Source organism: Euprymna scolopes, chromosome 16, assembly GCF_053919585.1.
Source record: "Euprymna scolopes isolate OS-2025 chromosome 16, ASM5391958v1, whole genome shotgun sequence".
In the NCBI taxonomy this organism is placed as follows: Eukaryota; Metazoa; Mollusca; class Cephalopoda; order Sepiida; family Sepiolidae; genus Euprymna; species Euprymna scolopes.
The window spans coordinates 140,435,754-140,453,867 of record NC_136497.1 but is presented as its reverse complement, the minus strand read 5'-3'; the positions used below and the strand labels follow the sequence as shown (position 1 = coordinate 140,453,867).

Genomic DNA, 18,114 nt, shown 5'->3' with positions numbered 1-18,114 from the left:
TAAAAACTGGTGACGTTACCGCTGTACCAATGTGACGTTACCATTGTACCAACGTTACAATTAAAAGTGAAAATATTAACATAAACTAAGATGAATATACAAAATGTTTAATGTTTTGTTTTTCAATTTTTAACCCAGTTTTTATCACTGAAACACTTTTAACTTGTTAAAGACCCATGAAAGGAACGGCCCGTAAAAAAAATCCAATCATTTGAGGCCCCTAGTGTCGCTCTCAGAGGAGATAGTTTAAAAATATGAAGACAAACAGACAGACAGACAGGCATACAGCAGCAAAGACCAACAGACAAACAAACATATAGCCGTTTATATATTAGATTTGGTTCAAATTGAATTATAAAGAAACCTTATCTAACAGGTGCATTCATATATGTAGAAAAGCATATATGGTCTGTAACTGTCATTTCTAAGCCGTTGTTATAATTAATATATTCCGTTCTTGATTTAGTTCAATTCCAGTAAAGTTCTGGTTGAAAACACTGTTTGCGGAGGTTGGATGAGGTTGTAGCAAATAGCGTACTTGACTTACCATCGCCATCGTTGATCGAAACCGCTCTGATAGTTTTGTTTCGAAGTGAAATCTGGGAATTCAGCCCACGCACACTTTCTGGGTTCCACTCAATATCCGGGACGATGTGTTTTGATAAGATCTGTAAATAAAGTAAAAAAAAAAAAGTGTCAAATAAACAAAAAATTTGAAAGGGAGAGAGAGGCTCGTTAATTTCTCTTTAAAGGGACGGCCAACGAAAGTGAAAATTGATATTCAAAGCCAAATCTCCCGATTAATCCAAGAAGCAACAGACTCATATCATTCAATATTTGAGGCCCTTAATACGGTAATAACGTTTACTTTTATCATTTCTTTTCCTTTGACTGCTAGACTTTGGAATTCCCTCAATGTTTCCTGCTTCCTTGAGTGTACTGATTCACAGAGGTTTAAATGCAATGTTAACAAACATTTTGTTGCCCAAATCCCTAAAATCCGTTATTATACATGATCCTAACATTCGTCTTTTACAAGTAAGTGACAAGAAACATGGTTGGGGTTGAAATGCGCTTGTGTATCTGATGCTTGTAGATCGGGTTTTATAATCTCTATATATATATATTTATTTATTGTATAGCGTGTGTGTTATTTATTTTGTGTGTCCGCTTATATCCGAGTGACTGTCGTTTAATTGTTATAGACTTACATTTCTTGTAATAAATAATTTTACCAAGAATTGTTCATAAATTTTGGTTTCAGTTTCGATTATTGCTCAAAGAACTCCAGTTATATTAGGTTAATGCAAAAATATCGCTTTATATATATATATATATATATATATATATATATATATATATATATATATATATATATATATAACATCAAAAAGCGACATTATCTTTGCATTAACCTAATATCATTGACAAACTAGCGTGTTTGAACATATGGTTAAGTGGCGGTTTTAGTCATTCAGAACTGCTTTAAAGCTTCACTGCTCACCCATTTTTCAACCAAATGTCAAACAATTCTTACAGTTTATAGATCAACTTCTCATCTATATTGTGAAAAAAAAAATAATTTTAGTTCAGTTAAACAAAAGTTATAAATTTACTGGTGTTCAAAATCGTAGAAAGCATAAGGATGTGAGCGACGTTTTTATCACTGGTTTCCATAGCAACTATGTCGCTTCAGCGACTACTGTTGCTACTAATTCACCCCTCTCGCGAAAGGAGAGGAAACAAGTCTAATAGAGGGAATGAAAGAATGAAAGGGAGATAGTTGTGGAATTTTATTGAAAGTATAATGGTGACGTACATTGTTTTACATATATGTATGTTAGGTTTATGGGGGGAAATTAGACTGAAATTAAACTAAGAACAAATGAATTTACTGGAAGTCTGGAAAAACCATGTATTACAATAGAAAAATGCGAGCATCAGAAGTAATACAGTTAAACAAACACAGAAAACTAAAGGATTAGTTATTAAAACTGGAAAAGAAAAAGACAAGATATGCTGGTAAAAAATGTAATAAATTATAAATTAAAATATTGCAACACTAAGAATTTTCTAAAATTCAATTTATAACATTATATAATCAATTCTTAATGCTGCAATATTTGTTATGTTTTTTATTAGACTGCCCTTTTTTCCAGTTTTTACAAGTAGTCCTTTACTTTTCCATGTCTAAGCTTAACAAGGTTACTTTTATTACAGAGCTATATCATCCGGTTTCTTTGTACAAATATGGTTGGATATTCGAAAGGATTGTGCATGTTATTAACGATTACGTTGCGTTAGATTATATGCGTAAATCACGTTTCTATTACACCTGGTCATTTCAATTACTTCAAACGCCTAGATAAGGCTTATTTCTTTTAATAATTACAAGAAACTCTCTCAATCATTGATTGGCATAGCTAATGACACACTGCCTAAAGGTACTTCCATCAAGGTTCTATGGTTAACATTTACAGACAACATGAATTGTAATAAATACATTGTAGTAGTTGCGAAGGCTGCTGCAAAGAAGGTAGGCTCTCTCTCTCTCTTTCTCTCTCGCTACCGTGCTAAATGGCTACTCACACCTGAGAATATTCTGTATCTCTACAAGGATACGGCTTGCCTATGAATGGAGTATTGCTGCTGCATCTGCCACTAGTCTCTCGCTTCTTGACAGGGTTAAAAAAAAATAGTCGCCAGCATATGTTCTGAATTATCAACTAAACTCCAACCTCTGTTTCATCGTCGAAACGTGGCAGCCTTGTGTCTTACAATGTATTTGAATGGCATATGATTTGATGAATTCAAAGCACTAGTACTCTCTCGACGGAAATACCCCCGACAAACGCAACAAGCATCAAAATCCCACACATACAGTGTAGAAATCACTAGATGCCGTAAAGCCTTCTACTTGAATAGTTTTTTTCACTCGGACTTCTGCACTTTGGAATTCTCACCCGGGCACTTGTTACTGTGACTGTACTGACATGCATAAATTCAAATGTAAGGTGAACAAACATCTCGGTGCTCAATTTCATAAATAGTATTACAGCAAATCTGGTCCAAAATAGTAGCCCCTCACGACTAAGTGGCTTTTTGCCTTATTTGAGGTGATTTGACATTTTTTTTTAAATTGTCACAGTAATTTATCCAGGGCATCATCGTACTAATTCCACCTTAATCCCGTGTAAAGATTCTCTTTCCCAGACGAAATATTCAAATTGAGAATTAATGATTTCTTTCATTTTCAGCCAAGACCAAGTTTGGTTAAAAATGTTTGTTTTCTTTTTCGTTGAGATCTTAATTTAACGGTAAAAAACCGTTTTTCTCATCTCGTTTGTGTCTTTATCTGATGGCTACCCCGACTAAAAAAGACCTAGACTTCATTAAACTTGAATTAATAAGCTTCCCTATTTGTTCTCTCGTTCGAATATTTCGTCTAGCCGTTTTTTTTTCTGTCTTCACCGCAATGTGGTTTAGTGTCTGTTGGTTATTTATTTTTGGTAAATAGACAACACAAGAAAAGCATCTCGAAAGAAGCATTACATCGTAGTTATGTTTAAAACAATTTCACTTTTATTTCAACCTACTAGACGTATTATATTTCATTTATTTTTTAGTCAGCTAAAAGAAACGTTTTTAATATTAGGGGAGTAAACGCACTAGTCTACTAGTTGTAAAAAGCAGGATATGGCAGCTCAGTCGGGGTTAACTTGCTCGACTCGACGTTACTATTTACTAGACTGTTGGAATTGATACAAACGGGCGTTACGATAAATGGCTAAAAAAGAACGAGAAATCACTGTAAGATAAATGCGATATATTCAACTGTATTGATATATATATATATATATATTGGGGTGTAGTGTGTTTATAGATATGTATGTGTATATAAATATATATGTGTATATATGCAGGTGTATATATGTATGTATATACATATATATACATGTATATATACATGTATATACAACCTTTGAAATTTGAAAAAAAAAAAATCACTCAACCGCCGGTCGAGTGTGAGGGAAAATTTACTCGCCCCAAAATATTTTTACTCGTCCGACTTTATGTCTTTGTTTCAGTCAATAATAGTAAATAATTTTACAACAATTCATGAAATTACCGTGTGTATAATCCAACAAGAAAATATTTGTTTAACTCTTGTAAATCAACTATTTTATTACTAACAAACATTTCAGTAAATATTTAACAACACGTTAAAATACAACACCAGTTTCTTTATATAGCATCATTCATATTATTGTTCCATAGAAATAAGAATCATTTCTTCGGATGCTTGACAGAGAGATGCGTTTTTTCCTCTTTCAAATGTTCGTCTTTACTTTTGCAAGCATGAAGTGTATGTAGTTTTAGCGTCGACGAATTTTTTTCCGAATGAATTTCAAAATCAGAGAGCTAAATGAAGGCGACATGTTTATTACATGCTGAATGTGTAAATTTGACTTCTTTTTTACCTTTAGCGTGACCAATCTTTTTTTCAATACGATATTCCAACGGTCTCACAGCTAGAGATGAAAGAATTCACAAATGATGAGACATAGGTCACTCTAAGTCACGGCATATTTGAGGGTCGTAAAATAAATGAGTTTTTCCCATTTCTTTATGTAAAGAAATTTTATCCACTGGTAGGCGAGTGATTTACGACTTTTAGTCGCCCCAAGAAATTTTCAATCGACTGTGGCGACCGGTCGTGTAAAATCTCAAAGGCTGTATATATATATATATATATATATATATATATATATATATATATATATATATGTGTGTGTGTGTGTGTGTGTGTGTCTGTGTGTGTCTGTGTGTATGTAATGCATTTCCGTCGTCTGTGTATATACCGATAGATAATTCCTAGAATATCATTTGTGAGTTTGTTGGTTTATTTGCTGTAACAATTCTTCTGTGCGTTACTTTGATGGTAAGCAAGCAATTGTCATCTTTATCTTATAACTCTTGGCAGGTTTGTTCATTAGCCTAACATCCCATGAAACATGTTTCTGACAACGAAGGAAGAATTGCTGTTTACTGGGTCATAACTTATTCCATCTAACATGTATCGTTGTTTGTATATTTACCTTGAAGTATTATGTATTTTAGCACTTTATATCAAGCGAACCCATGCCTTTTCTGTAGCACTTTCCATTAGAAGCAATTATATAGATGTTATTGTTAGAGAAAAAAACACAGTCACATATCGTAGTTGATTCGCAGTCTATCGTAGTCATAAACACGCGATGATAGTATCCTTTAATGATATTATCGTATTGATCAAAATGGCCGCTTTTTTGAACGGCTTTTTGATTTCTAAATACACAACGGTTATCTGTGATCATCCAATCCAATCAAAATGAAATTAATCTCTTGCACTTAATATTTAGATTAGCGATATAGAGTTAGTTGCATAGAAAAAAGGCCTGGCTTAATTATTGTTTGAAATATGAACTTAATAAACATCACATATAAAATAATTATTTTCCTTTTTATAAGTAAATAAAATGGAAAAATCGTTATTTAGCTAACTTGCTATGCATCAGCAATGTTTGTTACAAACTATTGGTATTTTGAGTCTTTTTTAATATTGTCGTTTAGCGCGATTTACTTGCCTAACGGTGAGCGAAATTTTAAACAAATTCTTACTTTTCTATGATGAGTATATCCTTTATCAATAAAACGGCAATTATTTGATATTTCGGGGGGGGGGGTATACGCGTGTGTTATACACGCGCGCCAAAAACATAGCGGTCGTCCCTAGGAAAACGATATATATATATATATATATATACGTAAATTGAATAAAATCACAACCTACATGAATAGAAAGTCACTTATTTTGGCGTTAAGCTCTTACAGCTGTTTCGTGAAAGGATGGACAATTACCTCTCGTCCATAGAACTTTAAATCTTCCACCCAATCACTCCTCATCATATAAAAGTAACAATTTGTTTAAAATTTCGCTCATAGTAAATAATTACAAACACACACACACATCCATATATATATATATATATATATAATTACACACACACACCTATTTATATACAAGAATAAAAAAGCATTGGAAATGCAAAAGGATATAGGGATGGTATGCCAAAAAGTATACAAACAAGATAGCTATGAATGGCTAGGCACATGGAAATAGAATTGCATCAAAAGTATAGCCCTATAGCTTTTCTCCAATCTTCATTCCGTGCCATCATTACGGTTGTAAAAAGCTATAGGGCTATACTTTGGATGCAATTCTATTTCCATGTGCCTAGCCATTCATAGCTATATTGTTTGTATACTTTTTGGCATACCATCCCTATATCCTTTTGCATTTCCAATGCTTTTTTATTCTTGTTAATTAGTATTTTTACTTACAGTCTTTTTTAAACTTACATTCATGATAATATTGTCTTTTTTAGGAGGCGGCTCATTGCCGCCTCCATTAGTAGCAGGTCGCTTCCTGCTGGGTTTTAGGTCTTTGGGTGATCGTCTAGAGGTTAGGACCCCACGTTGTGGCCGTGCTAACCTAGGTTCGAATCCTGGTCACAGCATTGACATTTTGTACATATTTTACAGTAAAAAATCTGAAGAATTATTTGTTTTTATAACATTGTTTTTTGACGTCGTACTTATAGGTTACTTCTATAACAATCTTGATCAACTGAGATAAAGATTTTGTAGTTTCATTAACGCTGGTGGGTTACTGTTTAAAGAAAAAACCTTAACGTTCACCTCAAATATTCAGCGTCCAAGAAATATAGGCCACTGGCAAACTGTGAGCATCCGGTGTATTATTTGGAGCTGTCCCTTTTGAGAGAAGTTCCGTGCTCGAAGTAGTCTGTCTACATTGGGTATATAGTGTTTAAAACTTGTTATTACACGTAATCTTATTTAATTATGGAGTTCGCTAAAAAGCGATGGGTCACTGCACTTCTCCGTGTAAAGAGCAGTCGATTGATACTTGAACTGTTGTCAGAGACCGTTCGTACACCGAGATACATCGTCTCAAAAGAAATAAGAAAGAAGAAGCAAGAAGAAAGAAGAACAATTGGCCATTTTTGTACCTTTTTTTTTTTCTCTCTTTTGACATTTTAACCGACTTCTGGCACTCGCTGGATTCGTAAGACGCATCTCTGTAAGAATATGTGCTTTTTGAAACTTATAAGTTGATTTTAGTTGAGATTTGGACAGTTTTGTTTTGTAGGCCTATATAGGCGTGTACGGGCCATCCCTATATAGAGAGTGCTACCGCCTCTCTGATATATATGTGTGTGTGTATATGTGTGTGTGTTTGTAATTATTTACTATGAGCGAAATGTTAAACAAATTGTCACTTTTATATGATGAGTATATCCTGTATTTATAAAACGGCAATTATTTGATTGTTCGGGGGGGTATACGCATGTGTTATTCACGCGCGCCAAAAACATAACGGTCTTGCCTAGGAAAACGAGATACCCTACCACGTGATTGCTAAAACTGTAACGTTTGAATAACAAAAGAAAGTTTTATCGTTATTTTTTTGGTATTTCAGGTCCATACTTTTAAAACAGCTTTCATTCACTTTAAAAATTAGATTGGATCAGCAAAGTTGATGACTGGGGATTAATCAAATTGTGGCCCTACCTGGCCTAACCGACAAGTCGGCGATCCCGGATGCCGTGTACGGTGGATTATTCGTTCATATTCTTATATTATTATCTGCATATTGTCATTTTCTCTTTAACGACCGTCGATGGGGATGCACGCCGGCCCACAAGTTTAAAAATAAAATAAAACAAACAAAACAAAACACAAATGCCGATGTTTCACATTTATATAGGTTGAAATCTGCGTTTGTGTGAAACTGCTCACTATACGCCGAGGTCCACTTTTATATCTACTGCCGAGAACGTCTCTGTTGGTTCGTTGATTAATTCATCTTTGTCAGTTCAAAAGCTTTTGATCTGATCCAAACGATGATCTGTTTTTAGTGGCGATCAAACTCCAATTGTCCACCTCGGAGTTAAGGGCTCAACAAACTAAACGTACAACCTGACCACCCCCTCCCTTTAAGTGTCGTTCCTGTTGTCCCCTACTTATCGGTCATTCGGTCACCCGGTAACTCATCACACTCTATATTATACCTACGGTTATTTTTCTTTGCGTTAAGAATACATTTCTGTCCATTGTCTATTAAGTCATTTTGGTACTCAATAAACCAACCTTCTTTTCTTTTGTCATTTATTCTTTGGTTTTTTTTTTTTTTTTTTGGTTTGTTTTTTTTTCATACCGCTTCAGCATACAACGACCTCAGTTGAAAATAGTGTCAAAAATATCGGTACGGAAAATATTCCGTTCTTACTAATTTGGAAATGAATTTTCATACACATTAAAAATTATATCCGATCAGCAAAGGTGGTGATTAAGGATTAATAAAGTGTCGTTAAGTTAAAAAGTTCTATGTTCTCCAGTTTCCAACATAAACTGATGCCATCCCCATCTACTATAATAAAGTAGACTTACATGCCTTCATCCCGATTCCCTGAATGAATAAGAAGAGGCGAAATAAGAAGTTCAAGTAGTTAAGTTAGTAAACAGATTAATCGTTGTTGTTGTTGTTGTTGTTTTTTTTTTTAAAGTTTGATATCAACAATTTGAATTGATTTGATAAGTTGTCGATGTCGGCTGCTGCTGCTACAAATACTCAATAATTACCTAATAAATATCTTTTATTAACAGTAAATTTTGTAGATTGATGTAGAAATCAGCACGAAATTCTGAAATTAAAATATTATTTGCTTTTCATTGTTGCTCGAACTTCGTACATGTTTTTTTTTTACCATCGATTGATGGATTTTCCAAGACAGTACAAGAAACCTGCATTTTAAACTTCTTTATGAAATATTTTTCTTGTAAATATAACACAAGCACTATCTCTATATATAAAAAGGACTGTTTGCATGTGTGTCTGTATGTGTGCGTTCGTTCCTTATAGACACGAAACGGCTTGGTAGTTTATTATGTAATTTCACATAAATGCACTTTGTGTACTTGGCAATAGTGTTAGGTGGGTGTTTTATAGGAATGCCCTCGATAAGTATCGATAATCAAAAGAAAGCAGGAAATTTTGATGAAAGTAAACACCTTACACAGCCTAACATCAGAAGTGCATTTCACACGAATTATTGCCACACAACAAGAAAGTCCCAACGTAGAAAATTAAGAGCATGTTCTTTGATATGACAGAGGGCGTTCGAAATGAATGTTTTTGTTGAAGCACAATCGAATCATGATACTTGACTTTTTTATTTGAAAATTAAATTCAAGTCATTATCACCATAGAACCAGTAATGCCAGGCATATGAAATAAACAATAGGTTCTTTAATATGACAGGGCCGTATTCGAAATTATGTTACTGTTTAAAGCACAACTGCACCAAGATACTTGACTTTTTCATTCTAAACTTAAATGCAAGTCGGTTTATACAAAATGTAATTTTATAAGATCAACAATATATTCTCTACAATGCAGTGTATACTAGAACGCATTGTGGACTAAGATACCGCGAGGAAGCATATGAATATTCGTTCTGGTGCATCGCGATGCGTCCTCCACTAGATAAAAAGTGGATTCAATTGAAAATGAACGATTTCATCGATTTTGATGACAATAAATATATAGAAAGGTGAAACATTCGTTGATCAGCATTCAATCCAGTGCAACACCGGGCCCTTCTTGCTGGCATGTGAATATATTCAGGTGGGTAAAACAGCGAGTTATTCAATGTGAATATTGAACGCATTTTAATTAAATGCAGAATAGGGAAGGTAGACTCAGGGCCGCTGCAAGAAAGGTGGGCTCTCTCTAACATGCTAGAAAACTACTAACACCCGAAAGTATCTTGTACCTCTATAAGGCCACCATTCGCCCATACATGGAGTATTGCTGTCATATTTGGGCTGGTGCATCTGCTGCTAGTCTCTCGCTCCTAGACAAGGTTCAAAAGAGAGTCGCCAATCTGATAGGCCCTGAAATGGCATTTAAGCTTCGGCCTCTGTCCCATCGACGAAATGTTGCATCTCTCTACCTGTTCTACAAGTATTTTAATGGTGAATGCGCTGACGAACTGCAAGCACTTGTGCCCCCACGACGTGAACACCCTCGACAAACGCGACAGGCTGCTGAATCCCACCCCCACACTATAGAGATCCCTAGATGTAATTTCTTCCCCAAAACCGCTAGACTTTGGAATTCCATTCCAGGTCTCTGCTTCACCGACTGTACTGACGTGCAGAAGTTCAAGTGCAACGTAAACCGACATCTTGCTGGCCAAATCCCTACATAGTACCATAGTAGTTGTTGCCCCTGATAGTAGCCCCTACACCAAAGTGGCAATGTGCCTTGTTTGGGGTGAAAATGTAATAAAAAAAGGTACTATATTCAATAAATAGACAAAAATGCGTAACTAAGTAATTTAACTTGGATATTGAACACTTTTTAATTAAAAGATAAAAAAAAAATGAAAATAAAACTATAGTATGTGAATAGTTTGGGATTTAGATAGATGTTTGATATGTATACTTTGCATTTATAAATAAAAAAGTAAAAAAAATATTTTTAGGATTTGTATGTGCTCCTGGTCTAGGTTTCTTCATTGTAAAATTAAGCACGGTACCACATTTCAAAAACTTCAGATAAAGAAACTTATATTAATCCTGCGTTAGTCCCATGGAGGTCATAACCCAAATTGTATTACATAATTCCTAATTTACAACTTATTTCTTTTTCTCGCTCCCAGTACTCTCCTGACTCATTGAGAGTATAGCACACGTGGTATGGCGCTGCTGTATCTCAGTTTCCATAGGGGGTAGACGTCGCTTTGTCCTTCTGGAGGGCCAAGTCACCATAGCTGATTAACGTAGGTATAATTTTATGATTTATATATTTTTTGCATTTTTCCAGTGGCAATGAATGTTATATATCATTAGGCTACTCTGTAATATTTAATATGGAATTAATATGTTTTTAATATTTTTTTTAGTATTAGTTTTGTATGGAATTATTATTTCATTTACAAGTTATTACTCTTTCGGTCTTGTAACTATGAGCTTAACTGATGTAATATCTTAATTTTTTCTTAGTTTCATATTTTTTTGTATTATTTTCTATGAATATCTACAAGCTACAAGTGATTCAAACTGTTCAACATGAACTGTAGATATAACCTGAACGAGCAGGATAACTATATTTTACAAAATAATAACACTATAAACATTTTGTATTTGGGTGGATAAACACCTCATGGGACTATCCATGTTTGAAACACCCAAGTGACTAACACATAGCTATACGTATCTTAAAATTTGAACTCACAGCGCCCAAAGCATTTTTTTAAAATTTGAAATGAAAGAATCCTATTTGGTATTATCACAGTTTCCTTGTTCTGCATTTAAACTTTGCTTAAACAATAGAGAACGAATTATCACATAGTTCGGATAATAAAACATTAATGTTTCCTTGATCGGGTAGTTTTACTTACATTCGTTAATAATCTTCTGTTATCTTTTAAGAGTTTCTGTTTCTTCACAGGAAGTCTGGAAAGTGCTTCGTCCGTCGGAACAAAGACGGTCAAGGAACTGTGCGGGTCTTGCAGCATACGTCGGTATGGTTCCCTTATGTGGCTGAAGAGTTTCGCTACCGATCTGAAAAGAAATCATGCAGTAAGAATTCCATAAAAAAGTGCAAAGTTTATGGTTAAGCATCATCGTTACTTTAAAATTAAAACATTCTGTTATAACGTATTATTTTGATTCATCGAGCTACTCATTTTGGGTGTGGTTTTCACAACGTTTCAGTCGGTATAACCTCCGACCTTCTTCAGGTGTATTTTGCCGAACTCGGGAATGTTTCTGTGCTGGTGCATCTGCTACTAGTCTCTCGCTTCTAGACAAGGTTAAAAAAGAGTCACCAATCTGATAGGCCCTGAAATGGCATCTAAGCTTCAGCCTCTGTCCCATCGATGAAACGTTGCATCCATCTGCCTGTTCTACAAGTATTTTAATGGTGAATGCGCTGACGAACTGCAGACACTTGTGCCCCCACGACGTGAACACCCTCGACAAACCCGACAGGCAGCTAAATCCCACCCTCACACAGTAGAGATCCCTAGATGTAAAAGATCTTTCTACTCCAGTAGTTTCTTCCCCAGAACCGCTAGACTCTGGAATTCCATTGCAAGTTCCTGCTTACTTAACTGTACTGACATGCAGAAGTTCAAGTGCAACGTGAACCGACATCTTGCTGTGCAAATCCCAACATAGGGCCCCAGTAGTTGCTTCCCCTGATAGTAGCCCCCTACACCTAAGTGGCAATATGCCTTGTTTGGGGTGAAAATGTAATAAAAAAAAACAAACTCGGGAACGTTTCTGTCGCACTCGGGAATTTGAACGGAATTTTGAGCGGATACCTTTAATTACTTCACGGGAGTAGGATATTCTTGTTCCGTCAGCCATGACTGGGTGGAGGTCTTAAGTAATTCGCAATCGTATTTTTCAGTCGCCCACACTGAGAATTGAACTTTCAACCTTCAGGAGAATATCACTTTTTACAATTGATTTTTTTCCAAGTACTCTAACCACTGCGCCACGGGTCTTTGCGTACATTAGTCCAAATAATACAAATAATACTAATAACCAATCCTTATCTCCAAAATTCAGAAGCATAACTCTTGTAAAATAGCTGTTTATATATAGACAGCTAACAACCCCTACGTATTGTTTCAAATCACCTTAATTTACAAGTCTATAGAAGTACATTGCCTCGTTGTAATTTGTGCTTTTGGCCGCAAAGAGTGAGTAAGCATCATGGCGCACGAATTTATTAACTGTGTTACCATCGATTAATGGGCGATTTAAGGAATCTTTTCATATTCAGAATTCTACAGGAAAGTTTTGTTTTTAATTAAAAGTCAAATAAGAAAGAGACCAACGTGAATATATTTACATGGGTTTGTTAGCTAGTTACTATTGGCAGATTTGCATTTGTAGATTATGAGAAATATATGAGGGTATTTTTGCAATATAACCCGGGGGGTGTAAATCGTGAATATATAAAATATCCTGCAGTGCAAAACATATATGAATAACAAAACGTTCGGGTTCATAGAACGTCTCGTTTGTGTCTCTGTGATTGTGTGTTTTTAATATATACACAAGGAGCATAGTTTTTGTCATCGTGTTTTCTTTTTTAACGACGCCGAACAAAGTAGATGATTTCATAATCATTATTCATCAATTATTCTACCAGGGTTGCAATTTGACCGTTGTTTAATTCTGTATTCCCAAACTCGTATCGAATGCATCAGCCCATTCTATGTCCAACCCAGTCAAAAGCCGATACTCAACTGTTCAACCCAACAAAATCACCAAGTTTATATCTAAAACTACCTTTTAGATTTATTACTATCGCCTTATAGTATTTTACATAATGCATTCTTTATTATTCCCACGTTATAACTGAAAACATAATTGTTAGAACCAAATTCCATTCTATCAAGTTAAAATGCCTTGCCTATAGCTTATAAATATTTCAATCTAAAATACCTATGTTAAGTGACATTTCATCTAGACTTACGAAACACAATCATGATAATAAGAGACTAGTTTATTCAGCGTTGCCCGGAATTAAAAACATTACATTTTGAGGATCTGTATGTTCTCTCGATATCAGTGTCTACATTGTAGGGGCTAGTAGGGTTGAAAATTTAGGCAGATTTTAATAAAGATACTCTGTTTTCTATTTTCTTAGTTTTGTTTTCATGGCGTATAGTAAGTTGACGGGTAATTACTGACGAAAAAGTGAATTTAGTTCTGACCAACTATACATATTTTGTTTGTTTAATTTGACTGCATATCAACCTTTGCAAATTTTAGGTTCTTTTGCTAAAGCTAGTTTCTTTTAATATTTAAATATTTTGCCTGTATTGTCATTGTTGACAAAAAAAGCGCGAGAAATGTGTCCAATGCGCTCAGACAGTTGACTGATGAGGTTTAAGAGTTAGTTCCCTAGATAAAACACGCTGGGCGTAGGTGTCTAATTTTAAGATAAAATGTGCGTCCCGTGGTCGATAGTAGTGGTTTTTCATCGGGAAGGTAAGAAACAACAGTGACGACAATGCAAAACCTTCCTCGGTAGCTGTTAGTACGCTGATCGACCCTTAATTAACTAGTAAAATTAAGTAAGAAAAAATAAAGGTAGCCTTTCTTTTATAGAGGATAAATATTTGGTCTCTTCCCGATGAACGATTCCTCTATCCTCAATAAAACCGTGAAAACTGCCAACAAGTCTCTTTGATTTTCATGCTTCATTCAAAAGAAGATCAAACAGAATAGACAATCAAACGATACAGATCAATGAACAAGCAAAGATTTAACACCAAACCTTGTGAAGAAAAGACGTTTTTTACTTACAGGATAACTTAGGCTAGGAGACGACTCAAGGATTAGGTAGATGATAAGACAAAATCAGCTACGGTGGAACTTAGGTAGGGCTGGATTTTCTAAAAGGAATTTATTTATATAAGCCTTGAAGACGATCATGTTACACTTAGCATGAAGCCAGATAAACGGTAGGCCTTTCCACGGACTAACAGTTCGATGAAAGACACAGATAAGGAGTGAGGAAAGTTGTTGGCGGTTGTTTCGTTTGAAATGTGGCCGTTACAGTTCAACTGTGTCGTTACAGTTCAAACCTCTCGGACCCACACGTTGTCTGGTACTGTCGCAAAGGAACAAACAAACAAATAAATCAGGAAAGAAATAAAAATCCGACCCTACATCTTTTTAAGTAAAAATGAGGTGCATGTATTCGTAGTTCTTCCAAAACAACGCATTTTATTATCTTTCCAAAGGCTTTTCACACACACATACAGGTGCTTTTTAAAATTATCTGTCGCCGCCACATGGCAGCGCTTTTTCTACCTCGTATTCACACAGCAAGCTTGCATGGAACGCAACTTGCTTCTCTCCTCGACCACGTGATGTATTTTTCTCTCTTTTTCTTGTGACAAAACTCGCACACACTTGCAAATTAGCATAAGTGCTTTGATAAATACTGCTGCTAGCAAGCTATCCTTCGACTGCTATTGATTTGCTCTCACGTACCGATAAGCGCTCTTTTACACATAGAAGTGGATATTTGTTGTTAACGTTTTACGGCGAGGACCATAAATTTGAGCTCAGTCGAGCACATACCGTAATTTATTATGGATTTGTGTTTCCTGATTGCTCTCTGGTTAAAACGCACAAGTGTGCAGTTTTTTTTTTTTTTTGAAACGCACATGTGCGCGTGTGGTTAAAAGACTATATATGCCTCATACGCATTCAATACGCTTCCAATCGTTTAAACGTAATGTTCGTTAAACTTTCGTATATTGTTTTTCGAGAAAATGCAACACGATTTGGTTCGGTAAAGTAGTGTATATTCTAACAGGAATCGATTGTAGGGAAAATTGAATAAGAGTAATGGGCGAATGAACGCTGAAAGAGTTTCGAATATTTCTAGAAAGTTCCCTGATCAAAATGAAGAATGTAAACGATAGTGCTTATCGCTGAAGTGACACCTCATTTCGCTAATACGATTAAGCGGGGATCATCTCTAGTAAAGGTTCGCGGCTGGTCATAAACACGGACACCAGATAGAAAATGACCGCTAATTACTCGGCTACGACGTGAGGATCGATCAGTAGCGGCCTAGTGCGGTCATTTGTCTGGACATCGTGCAAGGCCAGTGCTCGGGTGACGCAAATGTCGAGTTTAGGCGTGCGCCGTGGGGATAAACACGGGGGTGGGTCATTCTAATGCATACCAAGAAACGTTCAACACTGAGATGAGAGGCGCACAAACATATGTCACACGGAAACGGGAATGGTGGCAATATTACAATTTCGGCCCATCTGTGCCGGATGAGAATGCAAATGCTTGCTTGGCGAATTGGTATTCAGCTGATGTACCCAAGACGTTATGACGTTTCTATACTTCATTAATCAAGAATGAGAAATTTAGCGAAGACAACCGGGATTTGGTCTGACAGTGGACGTCACTCGAGAATAAAGAGAATAAAATTGCTCTTCGATTTAAGCACCTGTATACCATCCTCAACCTTTAACAGGGAGATATAATACTCGATTTTAGAGCAATCCGTGTGAAAATGGATAAAAACATTTATCCCGAAGAGGGGGATAGAAATATAAAAGATTTGCAAGAAAGATCAGTGCCCCCTCCAAAAATACACGTAACTAACTAATCTAGAAGAAGGAAAACTAGTTTTAGGATTATTATTTACTTGCCTTCTCCCCTCGAGGGAAGAAACAAGGTCAATTTATAATTTAGGGGAAATCTTGTATCACTGCTCATAAGAATGTGTTCACGTTGGATTTGAAGACGATCATATTGTTGTCGTTTGGAAAGCAGGAAAACGGAATAGATATCCACATGCGTTCAGGAAGGTTATTAGTAAAGTGTGCCCCCCTACCGAGCACCAGGGTCGGGTATGTTTTCATTTATGAAACCTGTCTGGGTTGATATTTACGGGGTAGTAAGAAAGTACAGGGTGCGATGATAAAAATGTCGTGCTAAAGAAAAAACATTTTTTTTTCAATATTACAGCTTTATATTAATGCTTTTATTAAAACCATTAATTCAGATAACTTGATTATTAAGTTGAGCTGGCATCTATCTAATGTAGCCGCATTCAGCTTCTATCACTGCCTTGATACGGGTCCGGAACTGGGGGTATACATTTTCCACAATCGCTAGCGGAAACTCGGCAGATGGTGGCGATCAGGATGGCTTTGGTGTTGTGAGAGGTCGTGTTGGTGATGTACTTGACGCATGACCAAACGAAGTAGTCCAGCGGTTTCAGCTCCAGAGAGGAGGGGGGCAGTAAGAGAAGGGTACAACGTCGTAGCACTCCTTCTAAAGCCAAGCCTGGGTCATTTAAAACTTGTGGGGCGGCGCCGCGTCCTGCAGCTACACCTATGGTCTGACAGGGTCTCTCCTATTTTATCTACCTATGTCTCCCTATTCACTGGCTATCTCTCTCTCTCTCTCTCTCTCTTTCCCTCCCTCTCTTTGTATCTATCCATTTCTCTTTCTTTCTTATTATCTTCCATACTCTCTCTCCCTCTCTTTCTCTCACTCTATTTCTGTCTAATTTTTTCTCTCTTCTTTCTATAATAAACAAAAACTACCTTCCTTTTCTCGTTATTAGATAACATACTCCACTAACAACTGGTGGTATAATACCCTCCGCGCACCTTGCTGCTCTACAACCAACCTCAACCGTTTCCGCTCGTCCTCGAAGCTGATTAGCTAAATCATCTATATATCTTGCGTAGCAAAAGAGGAAATCAATTTAGAGTTGAACGGCATCGGCTGAAAATGATTATTTTTCGTTTCTCTTACAACAAACTAAAAGTAGGGGATCCATAAAAGATAATGAAGTCCGCCTTGAAGTTACGTAACCAGCTCTAATATCCTATTCACACAGAGCTGCGTATCTATATTAACCGCGTGAAGTAGGAGGTATCCTTCGGCTAGAATAATTGCGAAGACAATGCAATGAACGAGCTCACATAAAGTCATAATATATGATTTGTACCAACATTTGCTGCCCAGGCCTGCATCCGGAGTGAAAATTCCAGCTTCGACTGTATAGCCACAGCAAATGCTGCGGTACACCAAACTAGATGCAGAATATCATTGTCTTATTAGACAGAAGGTTGACATCAATATTTACAATTATTTTGATTATTCTGGATTCTATTCTGACCAGGGTTCTTATTATCACACTGTTTCAAAATATAACGACTTAATATATTTTTACTCGGGAGTCACCATTTATCAAGGCCGGAAGACCATTCGAGGATAATGGTTAATGAATACAAAGTGATAGTGTTGCAATCGTTAATGGTGTAAATTGGGTAGAATTTGATTATTTAGGAGGACATCTCAGCAAGAATATATTTACTTTGAAGACTACCGTGTTGTATTCAATCGGGGAGCAGGCCAGCGGAACAGTATTCGAGAGGCGGGCAGTTCTTGCAAATATATTTGTTCATGGAA

General features: G+C 36.0%; 1 protein-coding gene across 1 annotated transcript in view; it reads right to left on the bottom strand.

Moving 5' to 3' along the window:
• Window positions 1-18,114, bottom strand: part of LOC145296133 (uncharacterized) — a 1,188,759-nt gene that overhangs the window by 363,150 nt on the left and 807,495 nt on the right. Inside the window, exons 9-10 of the mRNA XM_080142289.1 lie at window positions 11,532-11,694; window positions 548-668 (exon numbers count right to left, since the gene is read on the bottom strand). Coding sequence (XP_079998415.1) covers window positions 548-668; window positions 11,532-11,694 — 284 coding nt within the window. The remainder of the gene's footprint in view (window positions 1-547; window positions 669-11,531; window positions 11,695-18,114) is intronic.